The sequence below is a fragment of the Callithrix jacchus genome, chromosome 8, assembly GCF_049354715.1.
Source record: "Callithrix jacchus isolate 240 chromosome 8, calJac240_pri, whole genome shotgun sequence".
Classification (NCBI taxonomy): Eukaryota; Metazoa; Chordata; class Mammalia; order Primates; family Cebidae; genus Callithrix; species Callithrix jacchus.
This window is the reverse complement of record NC_133509.1, coordinates 66043769-66065979: the sequence shown is the minus strand read 5'-3', so window position 1 is coordinate 66065979 and position 22211 is coordinate 66043769. Positions and strand designations below refer to the sequence as shown.

At 35.8% G+C, this 22211-nt stretch overlaps 1 protein-coding gene across 9 annotated transcripts in view; it reads right to left on the bottom strand.

Annotated features, from left to right (window-relative positions):
• Positions 1-22211, bottom strand: part of NUBPL (NUBP iron-sulfur cluster assembly factor, mitochondrial) — a 400940-nt gene that overhangs the window by 356699 nt on the left and 22030 nt on the right. For all 9 annotated transcript variants that reach the window (XM_078334742.1, XM_078334745.1, XM_078334749.1 and 6 more), the window contains one exon: positions 7395-7485. In XM_078334742.1, coding sequence (XP_078190868.1) covers positions 7395-7485 — 91 coding nt within the window. The remainder of the gene's footprint in view (positions 1-7394; positions 7486-22211) is intronic.

Here is a 22211-nt window from a genome sequence, read left to right as displayed (position 1 = left end):
GCTTTCTTTTCCTTAACTGAAAGACCTTGGAGGCAGAAGATAAGATCAAAACTTTACTGCTTTCTCACTCACTACTTCGCCTAACCTATTACAAACATCAATCTTCATAATAAATAGTCTCAAATGAGGTCTTTGTATTAGTGTCCATATACCATTTCAGGTTGACAATGAGGAGGGTTTGAGGAAAGAATCACGGTGTACACTGACCTATCCCAGAGCTGCGATTCTGAACAGTGACCCTTTCATGATGGCTCAAATTCAGGCCCCAAATGATTCTACCTCTTATAAGTAAGTAGAGCAACGCTGAACATCTCAAAGCTAAAAAACAAGACTGGCACTGTCCTATCATACTGAAACAATCTGAGAAATCATTTCATTCATATAGCATAATTCCCCAAAATCAAATTATTAATTACATAGATTTTTTTTCTTTCTTCCTTTATTTTTAAGAATGAAGCGGGGAGAAGCTGTAAAAGATGGCCACTCAGATATGTCACAAAGATTAACCACTAATATAATGTCTTAAAACTGTCTTTATTATTCAGGAAAAGAAATATGTTTACAAATTAAGTTATCTAATACAATAAAGCAAAAAAGTAATTATGCAGCTAACATAACATAAATTTAGCAGGAGTGAACTACTTATTCAACTAAGAATTATTATACATATACTGTATACTGAGTATTAAACAAACCAAGCAAAAAAAGCCTCTGCTATATGGACATTGCATAGTTTAGTAAGTGACATAAAAAAATTAAACAGATAATAACAGAAAAATCCATTCTTACAATTACAGTATGAAGACTGAGGACTCAGAAAAAGCCTCGTGAAAGAAGAAACTTTAAAACTGAGATCTCTTGTGGGGGACAGAGGACAGTAGAGGTGGAAGGCATTCCAGGCAGAGAAAATAAAATAAGTGAAGATCCTGAGACAGCACAGAGGTTGACATGTTGCATAAACAGGCCACTGTGACTGGTGTTCACAGAGTACATGGTAAGCTTATTGGAATGGAGGCTATAGAAGGAGGCAAAAAAAGGGACCAGATTATGCAGGGCTTTGTAATTTCAATCATGTTACACAGTAATACTGGTAACTATAACATTAACAATTTTTAATTCTATCACTTTTCATGAGATGAAAAGGGATAATACAATTTTATTACAATTGCTAGGCTAGTTAAGTTTCTTTCTTTCTTTCTTTTTTTTTTTTTTTTTTGTCTCGCTGTGTTGCCCAGGCTCACGTTAGTGACATGATCTTGGCTCACTGCAACCTCCACCTCTCGGGTTCAAGAGATTCTCCTTCCTCAGCCTCCCAAGTAGCTAGGACTACCAGTGCACACCACCACACCCAGGTAATTTTTTTTTTTTTGTATTTTAGTAGAGATGGGGTTTCACTGCGTTGCCCAGGCTGGTCTTGAACTCCCGAGTTCAGGCAATCTGCCTATCTCAACCTCACAAAGTGCTAGGATTACAGGAGTAAGCCACCGTGACCACTGGCTAGTTAAGTTTCTAAACTGAAAATTAGAGGTTAATAGTCAAGTTTCCTAATGAAATATCAGTATTCTCTTTTCTTCCAGTTCTGTAATGATTGCCTTTTAAAGAACAAGATAGAGTGATATCATCAGCAAGACAGCTGACTAGATGCCCCTGGCACTCATCCTCCTCATAACGACAGCCAGAACAACAAAGAAATAACTACATTTGGATACACCACCTCCACAACCCTATCCCCTCAACCAGGATCAGCTGGGAATCAGGAGGAATTTTGCCCTATAGTGAGGAGGTAACCAAAAATATCCCACTAACCCCATCAAAACCCTGGACACCTACAGACCTCACCACTGTGGTCTCCTGCAGTCCTCATAGGCATTAAGCCCAGCTGAGAGAGCCTCCTGCAGTCCACATATCTGTCATACTTCAAAGAGGAGCCAACAGTATGCCCTGCCCTCTGTGGCTCATGAGGCTACTGTACTAGCCATCTTAAAACTGCAAGTATTTGGTGAGTGTCCCCAGAACCACCCTAGCCTGGTGGATTAACACCCACAAGTCATGCAGCAAATAGCTGTTACACCCTTTGGGACCTCCATGCTTTGAATAGGAATGTGATCTTACATGTTAACAACTTCAGCAACATCCCTATATCTCTTCTCTGGAAGGAAACAACAGTGACTTCAGTAATGACTAGAATTCACTCTTATTCTTTAAGCACTTAAATGACCTTTAAGAAACATCAGTCCTGGGCCAGGTACAGTGGCTCACCCCTGTAATTGCAGCACTTTAGGAGGCCAAAGCAGAAGGACTGCTTGAGTCCAGGAGTTCAAGACCAGCTTGGGCAACATAGCAAGACACCATCTCTACAAAAAATTAAAAATTAGCCAGCATGGTGGCACATGCCTGTAGTCTTGGGAGGCTGTGGTGGGAGGATAGCTCGAGCCCAGAGTTTTAGGTTCCAGTGAGCTATAATGGCACCAAGGTACTCCAGCCTAGGCAACAGAGTGCTACTCTGTCTCAAAAAAAAAAAAAAAAAAAAGGAGGAATCTTAGTTCCTTCTTTGTATTTTTTATCAGAGATTATAAAAACTCATTTGCCCCAGCTGATTTTCCACACTTCTGTCTTATAAGCCTATATATACATTCATTCCTAAACCTGAAAAAAATTTACTAACTTTAAACAAATAGAGCAGAAACCCCTGCCATGAGTGTAAAATTACTATCCCACAATAGAAAAGACAAGTGGATCCTACTCAAAATCTCTAATAAGCACTGTGTCATCCTCAATAAAATACTTGACATATCAATTTTAGTAAACTCTCTCCACAGGTCTTAAGATTTTCCTACTTTATTAGCTCAGTGCATTTAAAGACTCTTAAGTAAAACTAAGTTGTAATAAATTCACCAGTATTCTGAAAGTGATTTTTCATTACAAAAAAACTATGAAACAAAGCAGATATTTCTACTTATAGGGGTCACTTTAGAAAACTTAGTGAAAATCCTGAACATCGTCACAAAAAGAATATTACTTTGGTAAAATGCAGCAACATGTCTCTTTCTTGTGCAATGACCATTTAATATTCATTTGCTATTTCAACTGAAAACCTTAAATAATTTCTAGGAGTACAATTTGGCTATAGTATAATATGAAATTTGAATGTGACATTATTTAGAAAGTTAAAATGGAGGAAAAAAAGTGGTATTTGTTCTTTTTTAAGAAAAGGCTATATTCATGTTTAGATGCTAGTTTCTCCACGGACACTTAGGTTTTATTCTAAATCCCACTAGCTTCCCAAAGCAACCAGTCATCTTCAGTCATTATAATGTCAGCTTGTTGATGTTTCTGCATAATGTCCTTTCTACAAACTGGCTAAATTTTCCATTACCATAATTTTGCATAACATAGAAAAATCACCATTGTCATTTTAAACTGACAGAAACGTTCTCAGCCTGAGAAACCCAAAACTATTATAAACTTAAAATCTTTAATTACTCTTTTAAAATCGAACAGAAAATTTCTTTAGGTAATGAAGGCTAAAATGTCTTAATTGCAAAAACTGTTGTTTTTCTACAATTCCCCCCACCCTCCCAAAAAAAGGAATGAATAGAATGTGGATAAATGTTTGATCTGCCAACCCTAACACATCGTTTTAAAATTAACACATTGTCAAAAACTACATTGCCATACAGCTATTTAAATCATAAAGAGAAAGGCAATTCTGAAGTCCCACTGCTTGCAAGGCTGTCCAGCTTAGTCTAAGAACAGAGGAACACCTATAAAGCTGGGACTCAGTTCACTGGTCTATCTCCCCAAAACCTGAACTGCTGAAAACAAGTCTTTCATAGTTTTTCTTTATCGTTAATTAGGTAATTTTGTATTGCATTGTTTTCTACAATAGAGAGTAGAATAGGATAAATTAACATGATAAAATGTAGAAATGTCAAAATGATGCCAATTAGTAGAATGGTGGAAGGTTTTTTAAGATTCAAAAGTAATTTATAAGTTGGGTTTTAAAGATTCCACATTCTTTTAAGTGAACACTTTAATCATTCAGTTTATTTCTTGGAGGACTTAAGATCATCTTGTCAACAAGTGGGTTTTTTTTTTCAGCCTTTCCAAGATTTCCAGTACCTCATCTTTGCCAGAAAGCCTACTTACTGGCAGCCAATTTGCAAACATCAAATCTAAGATTACAGCTTCAGTAAAACAAGAAGAAAGAAATTAAAGATCACTTTGAGTATTTATGTTGGCATATACCAAGCAGACTACTTAAGAAAAGAATGACACTGAGGGCTCCATTTTGACATTTCTCATGTTCTGCATGTACTTGTTTTCATATTACTTTAATCGAGACAAATTATAACGAATGTATAATTTAAAGTACGCAAATCTCATTACTCCTACTTGGCTCATGTCATATATTTGCAAACTAAGAACGTGTTCCACTAAAAAAGTTTAGAAAACAGAAACTAAAATAACAACTTTTTAAGTTTATGTTTCATGAAACAAGAAAATAATTAAGAGGGTGCTTGTAATATACTACTGCTAGGGTCAATTTTAACATCACTGAAATCTTTAAGTTTTCTTTAGAATATTAGGGAGACTATTTACTGTCTCACAAAGAATTATGCAAATTGGCTCCAACAACTAAACCACAAACAAAAGCACCTTAAATGATATAAACAATGCTGAATTAACTTTTAATGATAACAAAATAATACTATTACCTACAGAGATAATCCAATAAATACCCAGAAGTAAATATAGTCGTTTTTGTCTAGAACAATGGAAAATAGAAAGCCCAATAAGAAGCAAAAACGTTATTCAATTTTATACTCATAATTACAAATCAATAAACCAATTTCCCATAAAACCATTCTTTTTTTTTTTTGAGACAGAGTCTCACCCTGTCGCCAGGCACTAGGCTGGAGTGCAGTGGCACAATCTCGGCTCACTGCAACCTCCACCGCCAGGGTTCAAGCAATTCTCCTGCCTCAGCCTCCCGAGTAGCTGGTACTACAGGTGCACGCCACCATGCCCAGCTAATTTTTGTATTTTTAGTAGAGCCCCCTGAAGAGCAGGGGATACAGGTGTGAGCCACCATGTTGGCCAGGATGGTCTCGATCTCTTGACCTCGTGATCCACCTGCCGTGGCCTCCCAAAGTGCTAGGATTACAGGCTTGAGCCACTGCACCCAGCCCATAAAACCATTCTTTTAAAAAATCATCAGTTTTTCCAATTCCTTTTTTGTTTTCTTGCTTTTTTGGGTGTGTGTGTGAGAGACAGGATCTTGCTTTATAGTCCAGGCTGGAGTACAGTGGCACAGTCATGGCTCGTTGCAGCCTTGACTTCTTGGGCTTAAGTGATCCTCTTACCACAGCCCCCTGAAGAGCAGGGGATACAGGTGTGAGCCACCATGCCCAGCTAATTTTTTTATTTTTGTCTTAGTATGTTGCCCCGGCTGGTCTTGAACTCCTGGGCTCAAGCAATCCTCCCACCTCAGTCTCCCAAAGTGCTGGGATTACAGCCATGTGAACTACCAAGCCAAGCCAATTCATTTTTTTATAATAACATTTCCTTGTTTTTAAAGCTTTTGATAGCTTTATGCTCAAAATCCAATAAATATTAAATAAATCCAAGAGCAGTAAATATTAAAGAGGTATTAAAAAAATTACTTCTTTCTAGTAAAGAGGCTGGGGAAAGAAAATAATGTTTTGGGAGCTTTTATAACACTTTAAAACAAATCTGACCAAGAAATCTGATTAGATAAAATAATTTTCATCTCTTCTAAGCACAAATATATTTTCTATTCAAATAAGCCCATATGTCCACACATTTAATGTAAAGAAACAATAATGATGATCTATCATTTTTGATCACTTACTATGTGCCAGGAACTCTCCTAAATGCATTATATTTATATTAATCCTCACAGTAGTTATAACTATTTTACATACAGGGGTCAGAGGCACAAAGAGATTAAACAATTTACTCAAGCCATAGTAAATGGATGGAGCTGAGATTCAAACCCAGATGCCTAGTACCTTCTCTGATTTCTTTTTACATATATACATTTTTTATTTTATTAAAATTCAGTACTCTCCATGTTCAAAGAAACCTCTCTAGTAGTGAATTATAGAAATGATTCCTGAAAGTATAGTCTTCCATGTCTGCTTTCTGAATCAATATGCAGCAGGTCCTCCAATAAAATTGTTTTCTTTCAACATCATTTTGTTGTAACATTACTGAAGAAAAAAAATCAATTCCAGCCATGGCTACAGTCTTCTGTGGAGTTTGCATGATCTCCCCAGGTCTGCATGGGTGTTCCTTGGGCTCTCTGGTTTCTTATCACAACCCAAAGCTATGCACACTAGATGAATTGCCGTGTTTATATGGTCCCAGTCTGAATGAATGTGGGTGTGTGAGTGCACCCTGCAATGGAATGGCCTCCTGTCCAGGGTTGATTCCTGCCTTGTGCCCTAAGCTGCCAGGATAGCTCCAGCCACCCCCAATCCTGAACCAGAATAAGTAGGGTGGAAAATGAATGGATACAAATGATTGCCAAATAAAAATTAGTGGGCCAGGTGTGGTGGCTCACACCTGTAATCCCAGCACTTTGGGAGGCCGAAGTGGATGGATCACTTGAGGTCAGGAGTTCCAGACCAACCTGACCAACATGGTGAAACCCTGTCTCTACTAAAAATACAAAAATTAGCTGGATGTGGTGGTGTGCACCTGTACTCCCAGCTACTCGGGAGGCTGAGGCAGGAGAATCACTTGAACCCGGGAGGCAGAGGTTGCAGTAAGCCAAGATCACACCACTGCACTCTAGCCTGGGCAGCAGAGTGAAACTCTGTCTCAAAAAAAAAAAAAAGGCAGTAAAGTATATGATAATCATAGAAATACACAATAAATGATGCAGTAAGAAAGAGCTCAATGATCTCTGCCATACTGGTTACTGCTGAACTGCATAGTGGTAGGAGATACTCCTTACAAATTTCACTTTGCAAACAACTATTTCTCAATTTAACTCACCACCACTATAACTGCTTTCACTAAAAATTGTGTAAATAATTATCTTATTTTTATTAATCTTTCTTAAATGTATGTGTAGCCCACATTTATTTCATTGTTTAATATTAGAAGTGTTTTGAGTCTTTATTCAGAAGTTTGGTGAAGTTTTTGTGACCAGAAATATGCCATAGGAACTTAACTCTTATTTATATCAATTAAATTACCTATTTCACCTAATGTCACAGTTTCCAAGAATCTACTAACTTAAGTGAGGACTTATACTACATTGAGTATAAAATATTCATTGTATCTGGCATAATGTCTGACACCCAGTAAGTACTAAATAAAAGTGCAACTGTTATAATAATATTTATCTCTTCTTTACTCACTCTGTGATAATTCCGGATTTCCTTTCAGATTCATCATCTTTGGAATTGAAGGTCCATACACATCCACATCTAGCAAACCAATGGCCTTGGACTGTAAATAAATAAATAAGCAAAACAAAAACACTTTATCATAAGATTGTTCCCACTCTTCTCAAAGATGAAGTATATAGCAACAGTAACCTGAGTATAGAAAATAAAACTGGCAAAATATTTCAAATCATAACCTAAACTTTCAAAGCTACAGTTAAATAAAAGAGCATAAACTGCTTAGAGTCTTTACTGCTTTACTAGTCTCATTTAGATAACTGACTAGAGAAATCTACCCAATATGCTTCAGATACTGTAGTTCAGGTCTCCCATATAGTCTCAATCAGACTAAGACCTTTTTGATCTGAACATGAGTTTGAGAACAAATTACATGCAAACAATTTCAAAATAATGATTTGTGATGGCAGGCAAAACCCCAGAAAGACAAAGCATTAACTTTTGGAATGCCTGTCTAACACACCAAAGAAGACAAAATAAAAAAAGATCAAAGGAAACAAGGCTATAATAAAGCAAATGAGAACTTCTGGTGCAGATCTGGGATAAATTAGATGGAAGCGCCAACAAGGATACTGGCACACCTAACACAGAGACAACCTCTTACACGCAAGTCACAATTAAATACTCAACATTAGAGAATTCAGAAACAACTAAAACTGTTTTCTTTGATGATGCAACCAGCTGCTGAAGAACAGGATGCCCTGTCTGGTCTATTCGCTGACTGTCAATTAATCAGCAGCTTAGCCAAGGAAAGGAAAACAAAATTCACTATTCAAAAATATGTCTCCTTTTTTCTTCTTCCCCTCTCTTATTTCTCTTTTGATAGATGAAATAAATCTGTTATTGGTTTTGTTCATCTACAAGTAAACAGTAACACAATACATCTTAGAGTTATGTTTCATCAAGTCTTACAACTTTCCTACTACTCTCCTCATATCCTGGCAAAATAAAACTCTTAACCCCTCAACAAAATTTTTTGAAAAACTGAAACAATCACTCATCTTTCATGTTACCTACCTATTTCTAGACAAAAAGGAAATTACTTTTTAAATTTTCTTATCTGGTTTCGATGAATATAAAAAATAAGATAAATCTAACATTTGTGTTCCCAACTTTATGCTAAAACTGTAGTTAAAAATATATATGTGTGTGTAATCCCAGAACTTTGGGAGGCCGAGATGAGCGGATCACAAGGTCAAGAAACGAAACCATCCTTGCCAACATGGTGAAACCCCATTTCTACAAAAGTACAGAAATTGGCTGAGCGTGGTGGCACGTGCCTGTAGTCCCAGCTACTCAGGAAGCTGAGGCAGGAGAATTGCTTGAACCCAGGAGGCAGAGGCTGCAGTGAGCCGAGATTGCGCCACTGAACTCCAGACTGGCGTCTGGCAACGGAACAAGACTCTGTATTAAAAAAAAAAAAACATATATATATATATATATATGTATGTATATACGTGTGTGTGTGTGTGTGTGTGTGTGTGTGTGTAATATCTCTTCTGTGTCTCTCGGTGTCCTCAGAGGAAAAAATGAGATTAATATATGCCTCCATGAAAATCTCAGCTTTATATAAAATAAATGAGAAAATAGGAAGGATACTTGATTTTTAATAGAATGGTTGTATATAAAATTTAAGTTTAATGCATTTAGGTATTAGCTTTAAGAAGGGAAGAACAGTCAATGAGAAATTTGACCAATTTAACTATTTTTTAAACCGCAAACAGAAGAATTTAGTTAAACTAAAACAATTACTATGGACAACAAGATTTTCAAATAAGGGGCCCTAAATCCTTTAGAAATATGGTTAATTGTTACTATCATCTAAAATTCTGCTAATGATATAACTATCTTCCTAGAATTTTATCTCTTTTCTGTATTTCTGTGATACCTTCAAGAAATAAAAACTACCACAAAATAATAATAAATATCAATAAAAACAAAAGCTATTTTAAGATTATCTTTCCTTGTTCTTATTTATATCAGTGCTGGTTTGACAATGACATGAAGGGGGTTAGGTCCTAAGTTTCAAATTGATCTTCTAACAATACCTATCAAGTAAAATAACAGCTTTTTAAGTTTATGTTTCCACGAAACAAGAACATAAGCAAGTGTTCTAACTAATATAAGACTGCTAGGGCCAATTTTATCATCACTAGATTTTCAAGTTTCCTTCAAAATGCTAGGAAAGATCTATCATCTATCCTGCTTCTAGAAGAAAACGAAGCTTGCCTAAAGATGAACTCTTGACACAATGGTTCAAAAAACCTGAAGACCTCCCCTAACATTTACTATGGTAAGAGTAGATTTTACATATACCTAGATGGCTACCATTATTCATAATGTAAAAATTAAGAGGAGGGGGAAATTATAAGATTTTAGAGCTCTTCTGCTTCCTAGAGAAGACAAATAACAGTAACTGACAATATTCTACATATTAGGCTCTCTGCATACTCTAAGAGACTGACCTAAATTTAGTCCCAATGCTTGCATATATCAAAAAGGAAACAAAGGGAGGAAAACATAAAGATCAGGAGGAAAAGAGAAAGAGAACAAAGAGAAAGAGAGATTGGGGCAAAGGAATGAAAGGAAGGAGGAAGAAGAGAATAAAAGGACATTAGCCAGCAAAGTTATATTAAGATGCAGGGTAAACTAGTCCTCCACTGCCAGCCCTATGGACAAATCAGAACCTATCAAAACATACCATGTTAAATTACCCAGACACCAAGACTTACCCTGATTGCATCTCCCCATTGCTTGAATTCCTTCTGGGTGCCAGGCACTTAGCTAAGCATTTGATTAACATTTTTTTTCACTTACCCTCACAACAATACTGCACAGTGGTATTATCTGTACTCATGAATGAGAAAGCCAGAAACTTACACTCAAAATAACCATTTATTTTAAAGTATTATTTCTTAAAATGAAGAATGGGAAATTAAACATGAAAATACTATCCTCATAAACCTCCAGCAGAACTTTAACAGAATCTAACTCCAAAAACTTAGATATAGAGCACAACTTTTCTTTTTTTTTTAATTTTTTTTTCAATTTTTATTTTTATTTATTTTATTTTTACTGCATTTTCGGTTTTGGGGTACATGTGAAGAACATGCAAGATTGTTGCATAGGTACACATATGGCAGTGTGATTTGCTGCCTTCCTCCCCACCACCTATATCTGGCATTTCTCCCCATGGTATCTCTCCCCAACTCCCCACCCGGCACTGTCTCTCCCCTATTTCCCCCCAACAGACCACAGTGTCTAGTGCTCCCCTCCCTGTGTTCATGTCTTCTCATTGTTCAACACCCAGCTATGAGTGAGAACATGCGGTGTTTGATTTTCTGCTTTTGGAGCACACCTTTTCTTAAAGGGCCAACAGCAAATGTTTTAGACCTTGAGGATCATATGATCTCTGTGGTAACTACTCAACATTACCATTGTAGCATCAAGGCAGCCATAAATAAAATGTAAATAAATTAACATGGCTGTGTTCAAATAAAACTTTATGAAAACCAGCAGGACTTGGTCCATGTGTCATAGTTAGTCAACATTCAATTTAGAGAGTAGTTTTTCATGATGAAGCTATTCAATCATCCAACAATGTAATTTTATTAGAGCCAAGAGTAGGCAGGCCAGTCATCTCTTTCAGCATCAGAGAAGCTATCTCAGTAAATATTTACTTTCTCATCCTTAATTGGCTAGCTTTTAAAAATAAAAAAACATACTTTTCAGACTATTTTACTGGAACTAAATCAGGATGTCTCGCTTAGATTTTATTTATCATGAATAAAGTCAGTGTCCATTAACAGAAACACCAAAGCACACATTAATTAAAACATATTATACTTAGAATTGGCACAGCTACTGGACCAGTACAATTACCGCTGACACAAAAATAAATTTAAACAGATTTTTCAAGTCTAGAATTCAGTCATGTTCAAAAGATTCCAAATAAACTTCATTTGTTTCTCACAATTTACTCCATTATTTTTAGATAGGCTATTTTAAGTATGTAAATAGTCTTCCACTTTAAATTTCCAGTTTTATACTGCTAGGAAAATAAATGAGCAAGGTAAAAGCCTATAAATAAATGGATGCAGCTGGGTATCTAACTAACTAAGTTTTATGAATCCTTTCCAACTTACCCCTCCTATAATAATTATATTTAGTCAAGAAAGCTCCATTTAGGATTTTCTTCAATTTCAGTCAGACTCAAAAGAATACTCACTACAAAAGCTACCAAATACACAATAGATAAAAAAAAATTACTACTAGCAAAAATCACTGGAAACTTACTATTATGAAGTGTGATTGTCATCTTTAATGTCACCATAAACTTAACCTACTATGTTGGTATCTAACAATATACTCTTTTTCTGACTCTCCTACAGATCTCAAAACCTAGCAGATGACATATAACAAGAGAAATCAAACTCCAAGATAACAATTAGTTTTTTGGATTTGTTTATAACACCCCCCCTGTGGAAGTTGTAAAAGGTGGCAGAATTATTCAAGAGTGATTATACTGTTTCATTACTGCATGAAAGCTGCAATTTGAGAGCCTACACGTCCTATTTTTTTGTGTTGGATTTCGAAGGCATGAACCGCAGTTTTGATACTGCTTTGTTCTTTCAACAGAATTTATACTAAATAAGACTGTAAAGTTTCATGACATGTTCCTTTTTATCCACGTCTTCTGCTAATAGAACCCATCAAAACAACATCTTAGAATGCTCCCACCCAGTTATTTCTAAATAAACATTCCTTTAAGACCTACCTAAAAGTTGTACTTCTATAGAAGTACCCAGCTGAGACTCCCATGATTCCCTGTATATTTTATTCAATTTAACCTTGGACTCACAGTTGGTACTTAATTCAATTTAGAAATTACTCAAGCCTCTTCTTTCTTCTCTTTCTGCCTAGCTTTACGTCAAGCTGCCAATCATAAGAATTTCAATCTCTTAGTAGAGAAAAATATATGTTTCCAAATTCTGTTAGCTAAGATTAAATAAAAATCTGATTGTCAGAAGAGCTAATGGTTAACAAGGTGATAAGAGAACAATTTCCTACTGTTTATCAAAGGACTGTCTAAATCTTCAAGTTCAATCAGGAAAAAAGAGAAACAAGAGCAGCATAAAAGAAAAAAATCATCTGGCTGGTTGGAACACAACCTGAGAGGAGTTCATAAAAAGTACAGAAGAATCCCAAATGATAAACTATTAATAATTGCTCTCAAAAAAGGTACAAAGTAAAAATGGAAGATAAGTGACATATTTAGTTTTGGGTTTTTTTTTTTCAGACAGGGTCTTCTTCTGTCACCCACGCTAGAGTGCAGTACTGCAATTGGGGCCTTGACCTCCCTGGCTCAAGCAACAATACTCCCACCTCAGTGTCTTGAGTAACTAGGAATACAGGTACCAGCCACCATGCCCAGCTATTTTTTTTTTTTTTTCATTTTTTGTAGGGACAGAGTCTCACCATGTTGCCCCGGCTGGTGTCAAATTCTGGGGCTCAAGCCATCCTCCTGCCTCAACCTCCCAAAGTGCTGGGATTACAGGTGTGACCCACCACACCTAGCCAATAATCAATTTCAAATTAAAGACTCTATTTTAGAGTAGGAAGAAACCTAAGAGATCATCTTAGTCTTCTAATTTTTAGTGATAAACTAAGGCTCAGAGATAATGACATTCCTGGGCCTAGGATCCCAAGTCTCTCTAAAATGTATCAAGAAACCTAACTACTCAACAATCACCAGCGACTTTCCATACCTCTTTCATCTCATCTCCTAATCCCCTTTTCTAATCCACTCCATACATATTACCCTCTTGCAGCTTCTCAGACACACAAGGAACACCGAAGAAATAGGAGTTTTGCAGTTGCTATTCCTTCAGCCAGAAATCCTGCTCCCCCAGATATCCACCTGGTCTTTTCCTCACTTCCTTCAAGTCTTGATTTAAATATAACCATATATTAAGGCATTCATTGACCACTCTATCTAAAATTGCAACTCCCTTACCACAACATTATGCATTTCCTATTCCCCACCCTCCTTTTTTCTTCTTAGTATCTATATTAGTATTCAACATACTATATACATTTGTCTCTAGGTATCTGCAGGGGATTGGTTCCAGGACACCTCCACCCCGATACCAAAATTCTCAGACTCATATGTAAAATGGCCTAATATTTGCAGAAAACCTGTACACATCCTCCCACATATTTTAAATCATCTTTAGATTACTTATACCACACAATAAAAGTTTTATGCAAAGGGTTATCATACTGTGTTTTTATTTGTATTACTTTTTGTTGTTATATTATTTATTGCATTTTTTTTAAATATTGATCCACAGTTGGTTGAATCCACTGATACAAAACCAGCAGATAGAGAGTGCCAATGTATTTACCTATTGTTTACTGTCTCCCCTACTAGAATATAAATCCCACAAGGGTAAGGATTTTTGTATGCTTTGTTCACTGCTATATAACCAGAACATAGAAGAGTAGGTAGTTATGGAGATTCCCTATTACATTCCAGAAATTCTTAATCATTAGGTCTCAGCTGCCATCCAACAAATTATATATGTAGTACTCTAGGGTATAAGATGACCACAATGTGAAAAACAGAAATATGGATAATACAGGAAAGAGAGATGAAAATTTGCCACTAAGCCTTGGGACCAGCAGGATCATAACAAGATAAATCTACAGTAATCAATAATAACATTAAAGAGGTCCTTTTTAAAATGATTGTTTAAAAGGTAGTAAACATTCTGCCTTATGTGTGAACAGTCAATAAATATTGCATGGGACATATATATTAAAAAATTATTCATTGTTTATCTGAAATTCAAATTTGTTATTTGCTCAGTCTGACAACCCTTATGCCAGCATTTCTTCTGAACAAGGCTCCAAGAATGATTCAGATGAAATATAAGTCAGATTGAGTTATTATTCTGCTCAAAACTCTTCATTGCCACCACTCTTCCCATTTCATTCCTGTAAAAGCCAAAGTCCTTACAACAATTTACCCCACATAACCCAGCCAGTTCCCCACCCCAACTCATGCCCCTCAAAACTAGAAATTTTCATCACCTATTACTCCATTTCATGTCTTCCTCCAGAAATCACATTGACCTTATTACTATTCCTTGAATGGTATACTAGGCATGCTCCCACCTATTGGCCTTTGCCCTGGCTCTTCCTTCTCCCTGAGATACTCTTCCCTCAGATAGTCACACAGTCGACTTTCATATTCTTCTCTTCTCTTCTCTGCTCAAGTGTCATCTCTTCAATGGAGACTATCATATTTTAAAATGCAAACCAGCATAACCCTTAAGTACTATCCCTCCCCCATCTCAGTTGACTTGTATCACTTTCTAACATACTATTTAACCTACTTGTGATGTTTATTATCTATTTACTGTAAGCTCCATAAAAACAGGAATATCCCTGAGTATCCTAAACAGTAAGAATTAAATATTTGTTAAATAAAAGGGTATGTAAATGAACTAATGAATGAATGAACAAACCTCCAACTGTTACTCTGCAGAATTTCAGTATTGGTTACTATATGATCCCTAAGGTGTCTTACAAGTTTTAACATACTATGATTTCAAGAAAGTCCCTCCTCTAATACTTCTACACTAACATTTTAAGGTATAGAACTCAAAATTAAATAATATTACTATATAATAATTATACAATAATATATAGCTTAAAAATATTCTAGTGTTAAGAAAGGGGTCATAAATTTCCTTGCAGTCTATGCCTAACCACAATTTTCTCCCAAGAAAATCTATTATCATCTTCATTTTTCCATTGACCTAAACTCCAAAAACAACTTCATGAAAGAAAATCTAGTACAAAGAATGGCCATGGTTCTATGGTAGCTTTATTAAAAACTATGGCGGGCTCGGTGGCTCACATCTGTAATCCCAGCACTTTGGGAGGCCAAGACAGGAGGATTACTTAAGGTCAGGAGTTTGAGACCAACCTGGCCAACACAGTGAAACCCCATCTCTATTAAAACTACAAAAATTAGCCTGGAGTGGTGGCAGTGCCTGTAATCCCAGCTACTTGGGAGGCTGAGGCAAGAGAATCACTTGAACCTGGGAGGCAGAGGTTACAATGAGCAGAGATCGTGCCATTGCACTCCAGCCTGTGTGACAGAGCGAGACTCCATCTCAAATATATATACAGATACACACAAACACACACACACACACGATAAAGTATATTATCTAAATCTTTGAAAACTAAAGCTACAGCATGGTATGAAAAAGCTAATCAAAAGAAGAAAATTTTTTATCCGCTTACTAGCAAGATTTAGTACAATAGGGTTTCAAATATTAAAAAGCTGCAAATTTGGGTTTTTCTTTCCAAAACTGGAGAAGCAACATCTCCTTTAGCAGGAAAACAGTTGCCTTAAGTGCCACATTTTCATTTAGTAAGGAGGGAAAAGTAAGTCAGGAATAAAACACCTAAGATTAAGAGAAGAAAAACTAAATCCTTGGTCTGTATAATTTTTTTAAAATAAAAATAAAAGGTTTTAATGTCCTTAGTAAGTAAAGTCTTCAAATGCCAAAAAAATTAAAAAGACTTTAACCACCATGGTGGTGCTTATAAAATGCCAAAGATGCTATAGACACTAAGCTCTAAAAATCATAGTTATCTGTTATATAAACTAGTCACTTTGTTGCAAGGAAGCCTGGGGACCTAGAAACCTAACTAAACTAGAACCTTTCCCCAAACAAATAAAGTACTGCAGCAAAGATGCTGGAAAACCAACATCAATTCCTTAAGAATGTCCTTAACTAAACTGCAATGCAGGGGACAGCATTTATAATTCTGATAGCAGCTCTTCTAAAGCAAAGCAATTATAAGATCAGATATGAACAGAGCACTTGATCCACCCTCCAGACTCAAAATCAGAGCAGCCCAGCAGCTGGTTTTGAAACCCACAGTTCCATATGCTCTGCACTCTTCCCCTCAATGACCCTTTAAACATTGCTATGCTGAGAATTAAAGGCCCTCTGTTCCTCAAGGAAATGGGACGGGGAAAAATAATTTCCTGATGGAAAAAAAAATGAAAGAAGAAAAATGAACTTGTGAAAGCCAAGTTAGAAAGCAGGTAAATAATTTTTTAAAAAAGAATTGTTCCGCCTGAATCTAGGAGGTGGAGGTTTCAGTGAGCTGAGATCATGCCACTGAGTGAGACTCCGTTTCAAAAAAAGAAAAGAAAAAGGATGATTCTGTGAGAAAGATTTGGATAAATTCTTATTAGACAAAATCGGATAATGAAATTCAAAGGATGTGCAGTAGTTTTACTACCTGCATGTTACACATAAAGGGAAACTAAGGCAGAATACACTAAATACAAAATGAGGGTAAGGCTTGTCATTTTAACTCATAAGCAAATTCAGCAACTTCCTTGAACAAAGTAGGGAGAATGAATTTCTGACGGCTTGCTGTCAGTAATTCTGAAAGAAATTTTTAAAAGGTAGGCAAAAGAGTACTGAGGAGGAAATATCCAACCAATAGCTTCTTTAGAGCTATCCTAACAATACTGCTACTGCTTCTAATGGGAAATTTCAAAGCATGTTGTACACGATGCTGTCTGCCTAAAACCATACAGAAAATATGGCAGGGTTTGGAAGGGGCAGCAGTTTGGAGATTTTTACCTATCTGAAGATCATGTTAACACAGTATTTTATTTAATTGTGTTGAGTGAATGTGGTATGTGTGTGCTTGTGGAAGAGGAGGAAGAGCAAATGTGTAAGAAAAAATACCTAATAAAAGATTGGCTTAGGATCTACTCTAACACACTCTCACCCCTCTACTATACATTTAATTTTTTAAAAAATACTTTATCTTTCATTTTCATATGTGATGTTAAGTTTCTTATTCTGTGCATTGAATTATTCTTATAAAAGACACCACAGAGATAGACATACAGGTTTCAAATCAATTAATACTATTAATATATATTTCAGGTTTTCCATTAGCATAACTGCTTATATTTTATATAAAATATATGAAACATAAGGATTTAGATAACCTACTCAATCACAGATGTCATCTAAAACATGAATGATATAAACAACTGTACTATATTCACATATAGACATTATACAATTCTATCAAATTAAAAATAAAGTTCAAAAGCTATGAAAAATTATCAAGGCACCATAATGATTATTACCCACAAACTGATGCTATAAATATATTAGTACCTAAGTTCAGGTAAGTAATATATATGGAATTAATTTCAATTAAATTGTTACTACAATATCACACTTTTTAAATCTGTTAGTTATACCTTGATGCAATATTTTAAATTAAGGGTCAATAACAGATCTTTTTAAAAATATTAACACCTCACTCAAAGTTCAAAAAGAGTTAATCTATTAATTCCACTGCCAAGTAGTAACAATTTTTTTAACAAATTAAAATGTTCTTTAGTCCCATATGCATCACATAGGTGATTACTATTTTTTTCTTTTTAAATAACTAACATATTAAAGACATAATAGGATGCAGGAAAAAGCAAACTAGTATTTGTATCACTTAATAGATGGCTGATTATGGGTAAGTTATTAACCTCATTAAGACTCAATTTTCTTACCTGTAAAGATTAAGAAGATCTACTTTTTAAAATACAATGAAGACATTTAAGACCAAAAAAAAAAATCTAATTTACAGGATATTTGTGAAGATTTTAGAGCGCTGTGAATTTGTGAAACTTAAAGAATAGTTAACAGTACTATGTACACACAGTATATATGTACTATCTATGTGCCAGGTACTTCCTAAACATATATATTTTTTAACTTATGTAATCCTAATGACAACCCTATAAAGTAGGTATAAAATAACCCTCAATGAAGAAACCAAGGCACACAAAGGTTAGTAACTTGCCCAAGGTCAGACAGTTCAAGTGCAGAAAATAAGTTGAGAACCCAAGCAACAGGGCTTCAGAATCTGCAGGTAACACTACAACATGCTGCCTCTTCCCAATATGACAAATTAATTCAAATTCCTAGCAGAAAGTATGTACTCAATGTTAGCATCTTTCTCTTTTCCACCAAGACCTCTCTATGCACGAAAGCAGGAAAAATAAGCATTTACTCTCAGTGGGTATTTATCACCCAAAACAACCATCCAAAATAACATTCTAATTATTAACCCAGGCAACCATATAAACTTTAAAAATATCACAATGATCCTTAATGTGCACTTATTATTTGTATCTGAATTGATATTGTCTGTTTTTTAAGAGCAGGAACCATGTCTACTTTAAGGTTTTACATGAGATCACTGAGAAAAATAGCCTCTAGTAAATATTAAGTAGTATATTTTATAAAAATTAAAGTCAGAGTCTTGGGTATATTAGTCAATTTTTAAGTTATGTAGATAATAGAGTACATAGTCAAAAATGCAGTTAAGAAAATAAAGACTCATATGCTGTAGCCTAGAAAATAACGGATACTAAGAAACAATAGAAGCAATTGGTTAATTCTGTTTTTCTTTTTGTTGTAGTTGTACAGAATTATATTCGGCTTCTTTCCTTTTTGTTGTATTTGTACAGAAATTTGTGTTTCTATGCTAAATCAAATGCACGTACTTACTATAAGGTAATACATAATAGCCAGAGTTCATGAATCCTTACTACATGCCAGGCATTATACTAGTGGCATTACATTTCACAAAAGCTCTGTAAAGTAACCATTATTGTTATTATTATTACTACACATTTAGCAGATGAGGGGCCTGAGCTCTGACAGATCAAGTGCCTAGCCTAAGTTCACACAGTTAACAAGTGAAGAGTTGGGATCAAATTCAGATTTGCCTGAATCCATAGCCCATACTTTTTCTACCAAAAGTACCCAAATCTAGCTGTGTATAAAAATCACCTAGGGAGCTTGTTAACAAGATTTATGGTCAAATCTCAGACCTAAAAATACCAATTCCCAGAGATTCTGATTTATTTAACAAGCTCCCAGGTGATTCTGGAACAGGAAGTTGGCACCAGTACTAATAGCATTTAAAAGCCACTGTACTACTTCCAGCTGCCTCCTCTATTTTCCGTTAGGTTTCATGATTAGAAAGTGAGATTACATCCCAGCACTTTGGGAGGCCAAGGCAGGTGGATCATGAGGTCAAGAGATCGAGACCATCCTGGTCAACGAGGAGAAACCCCGTCTCTACTAAAAATACAAAAATTAGCTGGGCATGGTGGCGCGTGCCTGTAATCCCAGCTACTCAGGAGGGTGAGGCGGGAGAATTGCTTGAACCCAGAAGGCGGAGGTTGCGGTGAGCCGTAATTGTGCCATTGCACTCCAGTCTGGGTAACAACAGTGAAACTCCATCCCAAAAAAAAAAAAGAAAGTGGGATTACAGAGTCCCAAACACTGAGTGTTAGATTCAGGCAGGTAAGTGACATTAATACAGTAAGGACCCAATTCAATTTTAGATTGGAAAATGTCACCATGAATTTTCATTCACTACCCAACTAGGATTCATCTTCAATGCTTTCCTCCCTTCTAATCTCTCTCTTAAATCTATCTCCTCCTTTGCTTTTTTACAACTAGAGGGAATTATCATATGTAGACACTGTTGTTTGCTATCCAACAGGAAATCCTAATCCCACCCCTCCTTTTCATAGGCAGAACTCACTTTCCACTGGAAAGGTAGAAAGTGTTAGATTCTCCACATTCCCAGTCTTCCTTGCAGCTAAAAGATGTTCATGAAATCCAATCCTGATCAGTGAATCTAGAAAATGTCTGGTGAGAGTTTTCTTCCCTTGTAAATAAAAAATCAGGGAACACGCTCTTTTTCTTCCTCTTTACAATTCAGTGGGGCAGCCATCTTGTGACCATAAGAATTAAGCCAAGAGAAAGGCAGAAATGCCATTCCTCAGCACTACTTTCTAATTGAGCTACTTTCTGTACTTCTCATTCCAAATATCTTGTAATTTCTTGCTATGATTTTGCTTACATAGTCCTTTCAACCTAGAATTATCTTCTGCTATTTTTCTACCTGCCAAAACTACACCTCACCTTCAAATTATTACCTTTGAAGGACTAGAATTAATTTGTCTGTTCTGTTATTAACATATTATTTATACCCACAAACTGCTACACTTGCCACATTTTCCTTCTATGTAAATAAATATATATTAATATATCTTCCTCACAAGGCTGGAGGCTTTGTGAGGGTAGCACCATGGATGAACATAGTGTCTGGTATAGATGGTTCTTGATTGGTTCAACTGAATTTGTCCATAATCACTTAGATATTCCCAACTTAGTTTAGGGGCCAAATAACCATTGCACCTTAAAGGGGAAAAAACCTGAAACTAAAGTGTTTGGGGGTTTAAGGAAAATTATTTTTCAGGTACTTCAAATCTTATACAACTTAAGATACAAAATATATTTTAATTGTTACTTGCTAAATGAGAATCATAAAGATAATGTTAATCATTACAAAATGCTGAAAGTACTTACTTGTATATGCCAATTCATCTGTGCTCTCTAAGAATTAAAATGACTTTTTAAATTCTATGTCAGCCAGTAAACTTCTCAGCTTCAATGTCATTAACATTTTAGTCCAACGGAAACACAGTAAGGAAATGCAAATTCAACCACAAGATACCCCTTCATAACCATGAGAATAACTATAATCAAAAAGACAGAAAATAAGTATTGGTGAAGATGTAGAGAAAGTGGAATCCTCATATACTGCTAGTGGGAATGTGAAACAGTGCAGCCACTTTGAACAACAGTCTGGCAGTTCATCAAACAGGCACAGAGTTACCATATGATTCACCAATTCCATTGCTAGGTATATAACCAAGAGAGCTGAAACATATGTACACATGAACATTTGCACACAAATGTTCATAGCAGCATGAGTCATGACAGCCAAAAAGTAGAAACAACTCCAATGTCTTTCAACTGATTAAATCAATAAACAGAATATAGTCTATACATACAATGGAATATTATTCAGCAATAAAACAAAATACAGTACTAAATACACTATAACAAGTTTGTCCATCCCACAACCTGAGAGCTGCATGTGGCCAAAACAACTTTGAATCTGGCCCAACACAAACTCATAATCTTTCTTAAAACATTCTGAGATTTTTTTTGTGATTTTTTTTTTTTTTTTTTTTTTTTGAGACGGAGCTCTTTTTACCCAGGCTGGAGTGCAATGGCATGATCTCTGCTCACTGCAACCTCCACCTCCTGGGTTCAGGCAATTCTCCTGCCTCAGCCTCCTGAGTAGCTGGGATTACAGGCACGCGCCACCATGCCCAGATAATTTTTTTTGTATTTTTAGTAGAGATGGGGTTTCACCATGTTGACCAGAATGGTCTCGATCTCTTGACCTCGTGATCCACCCGCCTCGGCCTCCCAAAGTGCTGGGATGACAGGCTTGAGCCACAGCGCCCGGCCCTTTTTTGTGATTTTTTTAAAGCTCATCAACTATCACTAGTATCAGTGTATTTAAACTTATTTCCACATGCATTGGGAAATAAGTTGTTGTTTAAGCCACATGGTCTAACGAAGTTTGTTATAGTAGCCCAGCCTGAAACAATTCCCTTTATATGAAATATCCAAAATAGGCAAATGAATAGAGACAGAAAGTAGATTAGTAGTTGCCTAGGGCTTGGGTAAATGGGGGGATTAAGGTATAGGGTAAAGGGTTTCTTTTGGGAGTAATAAAAATGTTCTAAAATTGGTGGTGATGAATATAAGACTCTGT